The sequence below is a fragment of the Syngnathus acus genome, chromosome 6 (genome assembly GCF_901709675.1).
Source record: "Syngnathus acus chromosome 6, fSynAcu1.2, whole genome shotgun sequence".
Classification (NCBI taxonomy): Eukaryota; Metazoa; Chordata; class Actinopteri; order Syngnathiformes; family Syngnathidae; genus Syngnathus; species Syngnathus acus.
Genome location: NC_051092.1, coordinates 7,200,858 through 7,218,098, shown reverse-complemented (window position 1 = coordinate 7,218,098; position 17,241 = coordinate 7,200,858). Strand labels below are relative to the sequence as shown.

The window sequence follows — 17,241 nt, the reverse complement described above, 5'->3', positions numbered from 1 at the left end:
ACTGATTACTACATCATGCAGGATTCACATGCTACAGACCTTTACTCAATATTCCCCACACTGGCTTTACTGTTCTCATTGTTACAAAACGGTAAGAATACAATCTCAGAGCAGCAATAATAAATGTCAAGCACGGCATGTTATCTCACACTGACAAAATTGTTGCTAAATTTTGTTGTAGAACCTTAAGAGGAAATCACCCCTCGCCCAAAAAATAAAACTGGAACATGCAAAGTTATCTTAAGCAATTTGAAATTATAACTTTTTTATTTGCTAATAAGTGAATTTCATTTAAAATGCCTTTTTTGTATTTAAAATACATAACAAACAGCATTGAAACCCTTCCGTGTTATTTTTGTGAGGATGTATGGGTGGTGTGGAGCGAGATTGTGAATGGACCCAACATCCATCCGTTAGCGGCTGCTAGCTATTATCCACGAGTAGTCCCCCAATTCATAGCGGAGGCATCCAATTTGCTATCGTCTCACTCTGTGCTCTCTGCGAGGCACTTGAGGCATGATGCATTTTTTTTAGGAATGTTGTGGGCATAGCTTGATTGCTAACCGCATACTGTAATTAAATGCACCGTGGTTTTATTACTAACTCATAATTGCCCCAAGTGTGAATGAAAGGACCACTCTCAGTACTTATATAGTTGGGGAGAAGCGGCAGAGAAATCATGCCAGAAAGTTATGTGCGACGTTATCAACAAGACTGACAAAGCATCATTACAATGACTGTTAAAATGGAGTTGTTGATATTAAGCATTTTACGACTGTCACATGCTGTTGTTGTAGTATTAAAGCAGTACTTTTTTAAAATAAGATTGGGGCCGATCTCAGCCTTCCTGCGGGGGCTCAAGGCGGTTGTCTTCCTCGCCTAGCGTGTTGCAACAACTCAGTTACTGAGGCCTACTCATAAGAAGCAAAGTGCTCCACCCCCTTTTTCATATTGCCTGTTTCACCTCCTTCCACACATGCTGAACAGGATTTTGTTCAGTTCTTAGTTGAATGTTTTCTTCCTAGCCATTCTTGGATGTTGTCAGCTAAACGTAGAGCAGATGTTTTTGTCAAAAAGCTGCTGTGGTATATTGAAGTGGCCACCGGGCAAAGCTGGGTGGTGACGGAAAAGGACTTCTCTGACACAGCCATCATGGTTCGATCAAGATTTTATCCCACTCACATTCTGATCTCACAAAGTCTCCCCAGTTCATGACGTCTGCACAGTGTGCTCGCTTCTCCCGTGTCCCTCTCTTTAAGGGCACAGCCTGAATATTCAAATTGAATTGACCTTGAGGCAAATGGTCACAATATATTGCCTTTGTCTCCAGCCAGGAACTGGAACACCAGGCTACCAAAAAATGGGTAGGAGGATGCAACCCTTTGTTTTCCTTCCTTTACAAGGTGCCTGGAGGTCTATATGTAAATTGATTTATTTACCATCGATTCTTTACATTTAAAAGTATGTTTTGCTTGTGTGTCCTCACTATAATGAGTGTCTTTCAAAAAAAAAAGTGTACCGTACATCCAGTGTCTGCAAAAGCTGCATCTTAAAGCCTTGCAGCAGGGCACCTAAATCCATTGATGATGAATACTTTGTGGATTTTAAAGACAGCGAATGGATTTATAAATTGGTTAAGACGATAACTAGGAATTCAGCTTCTGTAATGTTTCCACAACTCTGATGTCCCCACGTCAACGCTCTTTTGCACGGCTCCTCGTGCTACAGTTGCCGCGGCCTGAATTCTAGGCCCATATAATTCACGAGTGCTTCCTGTTTGCCTCCGGGCAGGAGCCGCAAAATCGTTTTGGCATGTGAGTTGCGACTGTATGCACAGGGAACTTTACGTTACACAGTCAATAGTGAGACACGACTAAAAGCTCGTCAGCTGTTGCATATGCGGTCATTGACGAGGACAAAGTCTCATCCATCTCTTTGACAATGAAGAAACACTCTACCTCGCTCTGACTGATGCATCTAAAATGTGCATGTCACAGTTTATATTTGAAATGGTCTGTTTGAGTTGAATCTTAAAAGGACAACACCAGCAAACGGCACCTGCGCAGACTATATTTCAGCACCATGGAGAGCGACACGTAGCCTCGTGTCCCTGCATATTTTACTCACTGAGGCATCACGCTGGATGTTGCTTTAAGGTTGGTTGGTCAAGCCATTGTTTTTCTCACTTGCTTTGGTACATTTCTCACCTTTTGTGAATCTGAAAATATTCTGACCAAAAAAGTCAATCAGTGATCAACCAGTTTTCTGAAACAGCTAATATGTGAAAGTAATTGCTCTGATGGGAATGATAATTTGTCGTCCAAGTAAGTCAGAAGATTGCACTGTAAATTCCTACAGTGTTGCACGTACAATTTCTCCTAAGGCAGCTGCCCCATGTTCACATTTCTACTTTTTTTTGTATTAGTTTTGTTTTCCAATTGTGCTGCAGTTTTTCCTCCTTTCCATATACCGTAATTTTCGGACTATAAGTCGCACCGGAGTATAAGTCGCACCAGCCATAAAATGCCCAAAAAAGTGAAAAAAAACATATATATGTATATAAGTCGCTCCTGAGTATAAGTCGCCCCCCCACCCAAACTATGAAAAAAAACGCGACTTATAGTCCGAAAATTACGGTACATTGAGATGGTATTTACGGGGAATCATGTTTTGCCATTTGTACAAATTCTTTTTAGAAATGCACTTACTGTTTTGCACATTTTGATCTGAGTACCAAAGCAACCGAGAAAAACTGTAGTACGCTAGAAGACACAAATTGGCACCGTTCACTTTCACACCCACTTGTCACTTTCCAAGGTCCTTACTTCCGAGAAATTTAATTCCGCAATTGTAATCCCTCAAATGAGATCCGTGGATAAACTCATCACCAACATGACGAATCTCATTTATTATGTGTTACGTAAATGCAATTTTAAATAAGTAAGTTCACTTGTTTGTCCCTGACTTACTTATATAATAGCAGTTGGGTTTTCATAGTACTCAAAGGAATTCAGTCTCGACACCCAGATGCGAGTTAGTTCCGACTTGGTCTTGGCAGTTGTTTAATGATGAAATGATCTTGTCTATTGCCAGATCAGCAGTTAATCCCATGGAATTATAATTGAACGGGTCAAACGGAAGTACTTTGTGCATTTTTGCAGAGCTCTACATCACAGTTATAATAATGTTTTCCTTTTCGTTCTGACGAATGTGAGATGATGGAGATGATGTGGCATGGTTTGTGAGTGGCAGTCGTATTTTTGAAGCCTCATGCATTGATCTAAAGCCAAGCCCAGCCTCCTTCGCCTCAACCAAGTATTGTGGCGGGTGTTTAATAAAATGCTAATCCTGTCACACTCTTCCATGGGTGTTTGTATGTACTTTGATCTGCTTGTCATACGGTGGTGCAGCTGTGTGCTGAAATGATTACAATGGCCTGAGCAGATGTGCTGGCCAGATGTCATTGACATAGGCACTTTTTGTGTGTGTATGAGAAAAAGAAAGTTAAGAAGATTCTGCCCAAATAAGGGCAGGCCTACACTCAAATCACAGTATTATGAACCGAAGCAAAAAAATTATTACTTCAAAGTGTGCAATATACCGTTTTGGTACGAATATTAGACGGTGTTTTTTACATTAAAATAAGAAAAGTGGGAGTCGTCTGACATTCGGGTTCTAGACATTATACCCATTCACAACGCTAGATGGCGCCAGATATCTTCAAAGTGAATGCTGAACTTAACTCCCCAGGCCAAAGCGAACCCCTGTCACGAAGAATAAAAATAAAAATAGCGGTAGCAGTTTGCAATATTTTATTGCAATGTTTTTCCTTATTCAGATTTATTTCAAGACTACAGTTACAGTTAGACTTCACTTTGATGGTTAATGCAGTTATTGCAATTTTGTTGTTTTATCACAGTAGATTGATTTATTTACATTTCAAAAACCAGAAGCCATTCATTTACAAATGTGATTGCCCTTTAGTTTACATCTTTAAATGTTCAGATATTAAGATGTGATAGACAGTTTTTGCACGATTTGAATGAGGCAAAATAACATGCTTTTTCTCTCGAATATATTGTTATAATCATTTGTTTCAGGTGTACTGTAATTATTATTTGTAAAAATTTAATTTGTTGTTCAAAAAGTCTTTTTTCAAACTTGAGTCTTGAAAAAGAGGGGGTTGTCTTCTAATCAGGGTCGTCTTATATTCGGGCCAATACGGTAGTGAGAATGTGAAGGATGGACTGTAATGAGCTCACTGTACTATATATATTTGTTTTTAACAGTCCTTGTACGTCGTTATTGTGTGACTTTGTTGAATAACGTAAGCAACAATACAAGTGGTTTATAAAAATGGCTTCATTCAGCACTTCCCACTTCAGTGCCACTTAAGACCACCAGGGAAATGGTTGCGTGTGTTTACGACAGAAAAAGGGAGCGTAGCTGCATTCCTTAAATGGTCATATAGTTTGCTTTAGTGGGTTTGCCACAGAATGATTCACAGACCTGTTACATCACAACCACGACAGACGGGATGGATCACTTGTACTCTATTGGAACACACTTCCGTTTGAGAGCGAGAGTGTTTATGTGTGTGTGCGGTTGAGGGAGAGGTGCAACAATGGAAACACACACACAGTTGCCCTACTTTTCAGCAACATTGCAATATAAGTCCTATCATGCAGTAGCGAATCTGTGTTATGCAGTATCAGTTGGTCGGGCACTTCCCATTATGGACAGCAACACCAGGATCCCACCAGGAGGTGTTATTTGGCTTTGTTTAGAAAATGTATTTTCTGTTTAATTTAGAGCAGGAGTTTAACTGCAATACAAAAAAGAAAAAAAGGTCTAAATAACAAAATAATACAAATTAAGGGTAATTTTAGCAAAATTATTTCAGAGATATCAGAATGATAGCCCTTCACATTAATCGGTACTCAAGAAGTTGCTCTGAGCTTCAAAAAGGTCGGTGACCCCTGATATTGAGTTTCTGTTCATGAAATGAAGGTGTGAAAGTTTGTGTTCAGTTTTGTTATTATAAGCTTCCACAGCTTCTCACATAACGGCAGTTTCTCCTCCATTCTCACACGTTTCCTGTCTTTATAATCTTTAGTACATTGGGCAAGTTAATCTTTCTTTGACAATAAGGCCATGTGATCCAACAAAATAACTGACAGTAGTTGGCACTTAAAGTAAACACGTCATGAATCATATATTTTTTTCGTAGCCAGTATGCAAGCTAGGGTCATCCAGTACCATCTAGTTGACCCATGTTGCTCCATGAGCAGCTGAATTTGGGTTATGTCACTAGCGTAGTAACCATGCACCTGTACGTTATATCAGATGGGGTTGAATGTTTTTTCCTCTCTTTCCCCAGGCACATTTCAGGGCCAGTGGGTTGGTGGGATGCGGCATGGCTATGGTGTCCGCCAAAGTGTCCCGTATGGCATGGCGGCCGTCATCCGCTCCCCTCTCCGTACATCCATCAACTCCCTTCGCTCCAGCTCGGAACACAGCAACGGTACAGCTCTACTTGACCGGAGCGGCGCAGTCGTTCCTGTTCCTCCACCTCTTCCTGGTACCTTGTCCACCAGCGTCTCCATGTGCAGCACAGGAAGCAGCGGCAGTAGTCCCGCAGTGTCTCGAGGGGGCTTCGTACTGACGGCACACAGTGAAACTGAGCTCCTAAAGGGGAAGCACAAGAGCGGACTGTTCAGGAGGTCAATTCTGTCCGGGCTGAAGCTGAGGAAGTCTGAGTCCAGGAGCTCTCTGGCTTCTCAAAGGTCTAAACAGAGCTCGTTCAGGAGTGAAGCTGGGATGAGTACTGTGTCTTCAGCTGCGTCTGACATCAATTCTACCATCAGGTATGAGATGGCATCAAGCAGCGAGAAGAATCTCGGAGTCTTCCAGTTTATATACTGGTACCAAATAAAAGTGGTGAGGAAAAGTATAAATCTAGTTTTAAAGACATTTTAGTCGAGGAAGCAGCATTTTGTCACACTTCATGCCACCAAATCATACTGTGCAGATTTGTTGATATGGCTTTGTTGAACATATGTGCCGGTTATCAGAAGATAGCATTGATCATGCTAATAGCTCTTAATAATCTCTGATAACTGTGCTTTGCTCCCATTTTTTTTTAGCTTTGACATGATAGTGCTTCCATATCATCCTTGGAAATTGCAGATCTCTGTCCAGCTGAGATGCCAAATCATGAGCAGATAAATTTAGTTTGGATCTCTATTATAAAATGAGCTGCAATGTTACTTCATGATCCAGCAAAGCACAGAATTGCTCGCTCAAAGACTCATTTTTATAACTTGGCAGTGAACAAAAGATTCTCTTGGCTGCTTAATTGCTCTGTTGATGGGTGTGATTTGTTTCATAATATATCCTAGCCAATGATGCATGGTAAATCCATGGGCTTCTTTTTTTGGCCAAATAATATACTTTGTGTGTCTGGGATTCACACGTTTTCATTCATTCGTTCATTCATTCATTCATTCTGCACAGGTCCCAAGGTAGCTACAGTATGCCAACCTCAGCAAGCCCTTTAAGTAAAATGAAAATAAAAATAATTAGGTAAAAGAAAAGCAAAAAATAGTAAAGCACATGATTGTTTATTGATAAAATGATAAATTGTAATTATTCATCATATTGCCAAAAAACAAAAGGTTTGAGTGATAAAGGGCTGTCATTTTGTGGACACCACATTAGCGGACATGGTCCCTGCCAAACTGGGTGATCAAGGACAGTAAGGTTGTGCTCTTGGAGATGCTCCTGGCAGAATGACAACTTGGTAGCAGAATGTCAGGATAAACTTACGCTTGCTCAGACAACATCTAAATCCTGGCATTGCTGATCGAATGTGATTTGGGTGAATTTGACTGATCCACAGGAAGACAGATTTTGAGCTCTGTGTGGTGGACATTAGACGTATTTCATCTACAAATACAAACTCTCTGACTCTTTGTAGACATAAATGAATCAACCATATTATTATTATTATTTCTATTATTGGGAGGATGAAAATCCTCTGTGTTTATGCACACAGCTGTGCAAACCTACTTGTGCTGGACTGGTCTAACCTGCTTATGTGCAGATTGACGCAGGTTAAGAGATAGATCCCCGTGTGTCAGTTAATTGAATAAAGAAGAAATGACAAGGGATGAGCAAGAAAGGAAAGAGCAGATTTTCCTATGGGAAGTTCCACACTTCTTGAAATCTGCAGTCTCAAATTCCAGGCATTCAGGATTGAGGTGGTTTATTTTTAAAGGCACTAAACAGACCACTGTCATCAGCTCTTAACTTGTTTGTGGGCTGAGTGGCTGACAAAAGCTTATCTTGCTATCGGCAAAGCTGATACAAACGGATCTAATGCGTAGTTTTTTTTTTTTTTTTTTTTTAGAAATAGAATGATGGCCTGACAATTCTATTGTGCTCCTTGTTGGTTGGGGTTGAAATATGTGGAAAATGATCCATTTTGAAGCACCGCTGAGGTCAAAATGGTCAATATTTCACCAACAAGCTCTCTGCGTGTATTTGTTTCTTTAGAAAAATTGAACTGGCATTCATTTTCAATGCTATCAATGGTTTTGGAGTGATCCGTAAATTCTGTTTGACACACATGGGGCCCTATTTAGGTAGACTGACACCCTTGCGCTCCGCCTAAAAACGAGTGTGGCTTCATTTTCGTGCCAGGCAATGGTCTAGTTGAGTGTATTTTGGAATAATAGACACGCTATGCCTCATTGGGAGTTCAACGGACCATCTGCAATTCCGGTGAGAAAAAGTAGATTGATTATAGACTATACCTGGCAGACAGATACGGCGCTCCGCAGACATTTGTGGTGGATGTCATCTGGTTTCATTCACAAATATGGCGACAGCATGGGACAATCCCTCTGAATCATTGTTAAAATCAATTCATTGAACAAAATATTTTCATTATTATTCATCATTGTGTGTGTGATCACTTAGTGCTGTCTTTTCCTTTTTGCGTCACAATGATATGGTTTGTCAACAAATGACAGTGTAAACAGTAAATGTGAAATGTAAATCTTGCCCAGTGTCTTGCAATGAATCTTCCACATAGTGTAACTCTCAATTTTGAAAAATTGTCATCAAAGCTAAAGCGGCAGTTTACACCAGAGAACCTCAATTGTACGCTTGTATATTGACAACCTGACAGAGCAATTGACTTACTCATGACAGAAAGACTTGATGTTCGGCAGTGAGAGAGATATTTACTTTTGAGATACTATGCACTAAACATTTCGAGAAAGAAAATAGCTTTTGTGTAGGAACCGTGATGTTTCGACATTTGTATGAATTGTTTTGATCAATGCAACTACTGTTTTTCACGTGTCAGTTCTGATCAGAGAAATCTACCAAAGCCACTGAGAAAAACAGCAATGTCGGAATTTTGAAATTTGACTATAATTTGAGATCTTTAAACCAAAGAGCCTGTACATGTAGTATATTCTTGAAACGGTTTGTTAGTCTAAAACCATTTTTATTTATTTACGATTAAATCAAACAACATCAACCTAACTAAGTTCATCTTTCTAGCCTTGGAGATGCAGATGCAGAGTTGGCAGTAGCTGATGATGATGTGGATGCCACGGCAACAGAGACCTACTGCGGGGAGTGGAAAAATGACAAGAGGACAGGATTCGGAGTCAGCCGGCGGTCTGATGGGCTGCAGTATGAGGGGGAGTGGCTGAGCAACAAACGCCACGGCTACGGCTGCACGGCTTTTCCTGACGGAACTAAAGAAGAAGGGAAGTACAAGCAGAACATCCTGGTGAGTGGCAAGAAGAAGAACCTGATCCCACTCCGGGCCAGTAAAATCAGAGAGAAGGTGGACCGAGCCGTGGAGGCAGCGCAGAAGGCAGCGGACATCGCACGCCAGAAAGCAGAGATTGCGCTTTCCAGGTAGTTAGTCACACAAACTAACATGTGACTCTCTCATTTTCAGCACATTCTCACGTTGGAGGCTCCAATATGGGTTATCCCCATGTTTATATTCAGCTTCCTCTTACATGTTGGGTTCATTGAAAATTCTAAATTGTCCTTCAGTGTGAATTGGAGTAACCCGCTTCTTGCCCAAACTCATCTATATTATATATTTTAAATGGACATTTAGCCCCACATTCATTCTGTTTGAATCATCTGTCACTTCTCCACAATGGCAATTGAATGCATGCATACAGTATGTGGTCAAATGAAGAATCCGTGTACTGCATCAACATTTTAGTTCCTACCATGACAGAATGGGACCATGACTATCATATTTCTCCTTGGCAGACCAGACTCAAAGCAAAACAGTATCACCAATCAAAAATCCAGCAAAATGCTTTTTTGACTACAGGGAAGCGCAATATTCGCCCAACCTGTTGTTCTCTAACACAGCATCTGGCAACTAGGCAGGGTGCATTCAATCACGCTGTAGATTGCTGCGTCAAGTCAAATCAGATTTATTTAGTAACCACAAAGTCTCAAAGGGCTTCACATGCCCACAGTTGAAAATATTAAGGACATTCGCCCAGAAAAGCAAGAAAAAAACCCTAAAAAGAAAACATCAAGGAAAAATAAGAAACGTTCGCCACACACTGTCATCTAATTGTTTTTAAATTATTTTATTTAAAAAAAAATGTTCAAACTGCATGTTTAGCAAAGAAATTTGTTTTATTTTGAGGGGAAACGTGCATTTCAGCTTTTGAGTCACTTTGCCGAATTTATATTAAGTTTTCAGAGGAATTTCAAAAGCAGCAAAAATTGTTGTTGGGTGATTTTTGTGCAAGAACTTGCCACGCAAGCCTGAAAGGTTAAGCCGGAAGTGCTAAATCGGCACCCATGGGACCAGTTTGAGAGCTGTTGTACAGTTCAAACGCACTCTAGCGTGGTTTGCTTGTAATGTTGAAGACAGCTGATCTTGGTCTGCTACAGATATTGTCTTTTATGTCTTTGGATTAGCATGTGAGTGCAACTTTACATCTGGATTGTCGTCAGTGCAGTTTATGTTCATCTTGTTGGTCGTGCTTCCTTGTCCTACTATCGGATCAGCCCAATCGTTTATTATTTTATCTCTGCCTGATTAAGAACAGGATTACAGTTAAGGTGGAAGTAGGATTAAGGGGGTTATAGTACAAGTCGTGCGCCAAATGACGCGAAACTATCTGAATCCGCTTAAGACTGGGATGACTCACTTGAAGAGCAATGACTTTTGTTCCAATGCAATGTCAAACAGGAAGATAATATATTGGTCACCTGCTCACCTGATCGCTTGAATCCCACTGAGGTCAGTTGTTGGAGAGATGCTCGTCTGCTTCCTGACTATTGTTGAGATGTCTTTGAGCCCTAACGTTTCCCAAACTCAGCTCAGGGACACAAAAAAGGGCCCCAACATGCTATTGCAAGTTGTTTTTATGCTCGCACGTGTGTGATTTGGTTCTCTGCGTTGTGTAATGTGTGAAAACACAATATACGATAGTAGTTAATTGAATTTCCCTTCAGTATACATTTTTTAATTTAATTTAATTTACTACAAACCATTATAGATTGTAGCTCTGGTATTATGAGCATAAAATTATATAAGGGGTGTGTTTTTGGTTTTTGATGTTTTTGGTATTTGTTTGTCTGCATACACACTGTGTCATTTCTGTGTGCATGCAAACTAATACATGAACTAAATTAGGAAAGAGGAAATCCAATTAGACTTGATGACTCTGTTAAGGCCACTGCCCGCCACATCTCCAGCACCACAGCAGCCAGACAGAAAAAAACAATAAGAAAGCATCTCATATCATTTTGTCTTCATGTGGGTTTTCCTGTCATTTCTCTAATCAGTAAATGTACGCACTTGGGCATTATTCATTTTCTGTGAGAATCTAACAAAGCAAAATGAATCAAAAGCATGCATCCATCCAGACCAGCTCATTTCGAGCTTGTTTTACAAGACATCTCGTAAACACTGAAAGTATTTCCCAGTCCTTTTTGAAATATAGACATTTATATTCAGATGACAACAAAAAAACAGACATTATTCGAACGATACACACACACACACACACACACACACACACACACACACACACACACACACACACACACACACACACACACACACACACACACACACACACACACACCTACTTCTTGATTGTGAATTGCTTTCATTGGCATATATGAGAATTTGACGTATGTAATTAATATGATGGATGTGCGTAGCGGGGCAGTAAATAGGAACTTTGCCTTTTTTTTTTCACAAAATGCAGTTTTCATTCTGTAAAACTTAAATATCATTGTGTTAATTTATACAGTTATCCATAAAAATCACTTTTGTGTAGAAGTCCTGGGAACTGGACTGGCGCACATGATTCAAGTAAACCCAATTTTATTTTGTCTCCCAGTGTCCCAGCTCAGATATGACCTTTTTTTTTTTCATGATTTAGTTTATCTACTATACATACTTTTTATTTCCCAAAGCTGGACCACGTGAGAGCTGAAGCACACACATGCAGGGGGCTTGAATAAGATCAGGAAGCGGGCTTGCAGTTGTGATTTCCATATTCATGATCTCTGCTGAAGGATTTAACACTCGAATGCATGGGACCAAAACCTTACATAAAGTCAATACCATTGAATCTTCTGATGTGCATATGTTGACCAATACATACAGTCCAGAAAATGACAGACTGTGCCGTGCACTGAAGACTGCAACCCCAAATAAGTTTCTTTTTTAGAATAAAGGAAAATCATTCTGTGTTAAACTTATCCTTTGCTGTTGTCACTTCCATTTTTAGATGTAATTATTTACATTTTGGGTCTTCAGTATGTTTGTGATACTGGCAGATGGACGTGAATCTGTGCAACCCTGAGCCACAGTTTGACCAATTCATATATTTCAGTTAATAATGTAATGAATGGGTCGTTTTACTCTGTCACCAATCTGTTGTACTCTATTTCCAATGTCACGCTTTAAACCTCTGCAGTCAAATCCAAATGCAACACTGTCGTAGTACCTTTTTTAAAAGGCCTGCTCATTTGCTACGGCCAGTAAAATACACGTGCTGCCATTCCTTTTTCATGCAGTCCAGTGCTGATTAGGAAAATTGCCAAGTAGACAATATACTAAGTTTTGATTCACTTTTGGGCTTGAATGATTTAGAGAATAATAACTTTTCCACTGCACATGCTGTCGATTAGCCATAAAATAAGCTGGAATTGAAAAATGACACTGAGGAAGAACAAGCCAGGTAGCAAGCAAGTGAACAATACATTAAAATGAATGTTATTCATGTTTTAAGGCACATATGGACTATGTTTCCTTCTATCGTGCGAGGTGTGACCTGCTGTTCATTTCTTGAGTCATACATTTTGCTCAAATATCAATGACCTGAAAACGTCGCCACTTTATTTGCTGAAGAGTGTCACTTCAGTGTATTTATCGCCTAATGAAAACCCAACAGGTGTAGAATTCAAAAGTCACATTCTTTGAAAAAGCATGGGCACAAAGACATCATTGCTGACTTTGGGCGGAATCTTCCTACTTGCATAATTTTTACGAGACCCCAAAACAGCATGTTTGTTAAATCATTAACGTTGCATCTTCAAAAAGAGCGAGCCATTTTGAGCACTTTAAATCGCTCAATCAATTTTAATTTTCAATTTTTTGTTCCACTTCTTTTATTTGACAAGATTTACCATATTGATAATAATGTATAAAAATAACACCCACATGACTTGCATAACATACCACACAGACACAAAGAGGAATAGATCAGCGTCCTTTCCCGTGGCCCCGCCCTCTCTTTCTCATGTCCTTGGAGGTCTCCCAAGGTCACAACTTGCATGACTTGCTTCTCACTAAGAATGAGCTCTGGTCATTGAATACAATAATGAAGACATTGTGCTTGCTCTCCCCCTTTCTCCTCCACTTAAACGCTTGAGTCGTTTGAGCGTGTCTGTAATTAAGCTGGTTCGCAATTAATGATAATGATTCACTAATGTTGAATAAGGAAGAACGCTTTCCCTTCTCTTATCAAAGACACCTCTGAGTATCTCTTTTGTTACCGACTCTCATCTCAGACTTCGTATCACTGCTCTCTCTTTCTCCTTTCGCTCTCGTGAAGGGATCAAGTGGTATAATTTTGTTTAGTTGCTATCAGATGTTTTATTGCTACAGTACAGGAGCAGGTGGTTGTGGGCGAAGAGATGCAAAGTAATGAGAGTGACTAAGAGGTTTCAGGTTTTTTGTTTCAGACACTTCTTTTTTTCAGTCAAAGGAAAAAAATCGAAGAAAAGGTAAGAGAAGTAAAATATTTTTCTCATCGTTGGAAAAAACCTTCAACCCTATTTTAAAAAGAAGACAAAATGTACACCATAGCACAATGACTCAGATGTCTTTTTGTGTCTTGTGACGACCAAGGTGAATTCAGGCTGGGTAAAATGATCAGCGCAAGAGATTTTGATGTGGGAGAAATCATACCTTTGTTGCACCGCGATTGGCAAAAAATAACAAATGTATCATTCATCTTCCAGTCCTCCCATCCCCGTAGCATAAAGTGGCGTTTCGAAATCAACGTGTACGATTGCATGGTTGGCGAAGCGTGTGCATCAGGGTAAGAGAAACAAAGAGGCAGCGAGGTGAAAATCAATGTCCATCGACATGTAACACTGCATCAAGACGGCTGCTGCGCCCTGAGAGCAAAAAGAGCTTAGAGAGAGGGTGGGGATGGGATGGGATGGGATGAGATGTCTGCATTCATTTCCCCATCTGCTCCTCCTCATAGCATAAAGTGGTTTTGTAAGCTACAATGAATTGGGGAAATAAATAGTTAAAAATACAATAGGTCTGCTATTCATACACAGTGTGTGATATGTTCGATTTTTACGGCGCATCGTTTTAGTGTGAGATGAACCTTGTCCATCCAAGAAAGAAAGAAAGAAATGATTGGTTGACACACTTCTGCCTCGAAGTAGAGATGTAGTAGATTCGATTCATGACTGAGGCCCTCATGCGTGGAGTTGCATCTTAATTGCTAGTGGCGAATAGGCCGACAATGAAAAAGGTTTTTGTTGAATTGAGTCAATTTTCTTTTGTGAGGTGGTTGCACAAAGTAAGATAATCTAGATGGATAAAATGTTTAAGTACACTATACTGAGACACAGGTCAACTGCACACCCCGATGACACTGCATTCACTTGTCGGGATTTAGGAATCTCCCTAATGGGCCCCTCTGCTAAATGGTTTGTTGTCAAACACACAGACACCAAAATTAAGATATATCTTCTGTCTTAGTTATTTTGGGGAGAAGCTTTGTGGTCCTTCTTGCCTATGGACCGGGGAAGTCAAGAAATGACCCTTGGCCTCTCACTCAATGCCAGCTGGGATAGACTCCAACTCACCAGCAAATTTAATGAGGACTGGTTTTTGATTTAATGGTTGCCTCACTTTGGACTGTTGGTCTTACGCTCGCGCTTTCTTGCTGTATTACTCAACTCTCCTGCGATTGTCACACATGCACGCACACACACACACACACACACACACACACACACACACACACACACACACACACACACACACACACACACACACACACACACACACATGCCACTCATACGCTCATCACTGTGTAGGCTATCTCCTCCAGTTCTACATCCACTCGTGGGCAGGTTGTTATCTGAGTCATTATGGCTCATTGCCAAGCTGCCTGTTTGTCTTGTCAGCTGCCCGCCTCTCCATCACCGTCCACCTTCCTCACCTGTTTTCATCATTTACTTTCAGCGTGCGTAGTCATCAAAGCACGTTCCACGTTACTTTGCTCCTATTTTCTGATTTCGTCTTTTCCGTGTAAGTTGTAAGAGAAGTACCAGCTACTTCTGTATGTGATTCATATTTTTTAGCACATTACAAGGTTGGTATTGAGTGTTATCCAGAGTTGTGCGGTGTATAAAGTATACATAAGTTTGAGTTTAGATTTGGAATCTGTTGCCTCATCTGTGCATGCGTCGACTGTACACTCACAGTGTAGTTTGAAGATTTCTGCCATAAGATTTCACAAGTGGCTGAGTCTAGTTTTGTGGTGATAAAAAATATGAATAATAAATTATAGCCCATCAAATGCACAGAAGCTTTCACTCAGATGAAAATTTCTGCTGGCTGCAGCCAAGGCACAAAAATACACAGTCAGGTGGAGAATCCAGGTCCAGAAAGTAAAAATTCTAGCACAGTTTAGCTTTTGCCACAGGTCACACAGGTAAACCAGCTCAAATTCTCCACCTCTGTATACATACACACAGATATATCTTGTGTTTCACAACAATACTTAATCATATTTACAATTTCATTTTTGCAAGTGGCACCCATGTTGCCAGAAGTAGATGAGAGTGAATGAGAGCGAGAGCGAGTGCCTGTTTTATAGCCCTAAAATATATCCCAATTTTCTTTCTTTATTGTAGACCACGTTGTCTTTCTGTAGTGACCTGTAGTGTTCCTTGAATGACAACCGTGCAGTGTTCATTTGAATGTCTGGTGCCACTAAAAGTTACAAAGAAAACATGTCTAAAAACACAAAGCCCTTGTGAAGTGAGTTTTTGGTTTTCACCAAAATATCGATCACCTTTTAAATTGAACTCGTATGAGCTGGTTTTGTTGTCGATAATGTATGGGTCCAACGAATGTACTAGGCCAGGCATTTCCAGTTCCAGTCTTCAAGGTCTTCAAAATCTTTTTTTAATGGCTGTATGTGCACTGTGTATACTGTTTTTGTATGACTTGGCGGCAGCCGGCAGGTGGCTTTGTCTCACTCCCTTAAAAACAGCAAATGGGAGTGAGCAGTGGGGTTCCTTGCCGCATCTGTTGGCCAATCAGATGACAGCAATGTTACATCCCTCCTTGGCCTGCAGTCGAGAAATAGGTTGGAAGAGGTTCTGAGGAACGGTTCCATTAACATCGCACAGCCCAGGAAAGTGGAATGGAAAATTAACCACACAAGGCAGAACATGGCTCTTCCGGCGTAGAACCAGTACAATGGAAAAATGGCTTAAGCAAGTCTGAACTGTGTGTCACAGCAGAGAGTAACCAGAAGCAAATTAGAAGGTCAATTAAGTATCTAGATGAAATGATACAACTTCTACAAAGCAGGCAGTGATTCATGTACATAGCTCTATTTTGGATTTCAGTATCAGCTCACCGCAAAGACATGGCTGCATTGTTTATGAATTGACAACTTTTAAATTTCCTTTTTCTGTGTGTCAGGACTGCTCATGCGCAGGGTAAAGGAGAGGCAGCTGTTGGAGCGGCCCAGAAAGCTCAAGAGGAGAGTCGCATGGCCAGAGTCACTGCCAAGCAGTTCTCCCCTTCCTTCCAGCATCCGGGAAACGGTGGGTCCCCACACACTCACAGAATTGCTATATACATTTGCCCATGTCCACATTTTTGTACAGCGCTTAAGAATTGCGTGTGTAATGTAGATACAAATCTTAGGGAACGACCAATTAAACAGATCATTAGTCAGTCTTGCACCATACATGAGGCTTTAGAGACCGCTGTACAGTTCTGGGTTTGAATCTTGGCTTGCACCTTTCTGTATGGAGTTTGCATTCTGGTGGACCAACTGCGTTTTTTTTTTTTTACCTACCTGCTTTTTGGGCTCTCAACAATTTAGTCCCAAAAATTTGACTTGACTTTTGACCAGCTCAGAGCGGGTTTAAGTTGTAGCGCATGTAATGTGATGTGATTTGGATCAAGATGCAGGCATTATGGGAAGCCATCTCGAAGTGCTCACATAACACTTCCCTTTGGTGATCCAACTGGCCATTGTTACATTATCCGCCTGTGTCTGCTTGCAGTTCCTTAGATTAGTGTGTACAGAGCACGCTTAATAAAATCATGTTTGTATTAAGGTCAATGTCAACCACCCTTGAACTTTTTATTTCTGCCTTTGTCCGTCAGACCTATAAAACACCGCAGGTAGCCAAGCCCCACCTCCATACTGTGCTCAGCATAATGACACACACGCACACACGCGTACACACTTCTTTTTATTCATTGAAATGAGCCAAGGCTTTTATTCCTTTTGTTTTAATTTTTGATTTTTCAATTGGCTTGTCAATTTCTCTACTGTTGAGTTTGTTAAATTGCTTGGTTTTATATGTATCAGGTAGGGTCAGGGAGTGCTACATCATTATAGACGCCATCTACTTTTTGGGACACTAAAATAAAAAACC

General features: G+C 40.5%; 1 protein-coding gene across 1 annotated transcript in view; it reads left to right on the top strand.

The window, feature by feature from the left end:
* Positions 1-17,241, top strand: part of jph3 (junctophilin 3) — a 29,884-nt gene that overhangs the window by 6,624 nt on the left and 6,019 nt on the right. Inside the window, exons 2-4 of the mRNA XM_037254412.1 lie at positions 5,381-5,867; positions 8,575-8,940; positions 16,271-16,395. Coding sequence (XP_037110307.1) covers positions 5,381-5,867; positions 8,575-8,940; positions 16,271-16,395 — 978 coding nt within the window. The remainder of the gene's footprint in view (positions 1-5,380; positions 5,868-8,574; positions 8,941-16,270; positions 16,396-17,241) is intronic.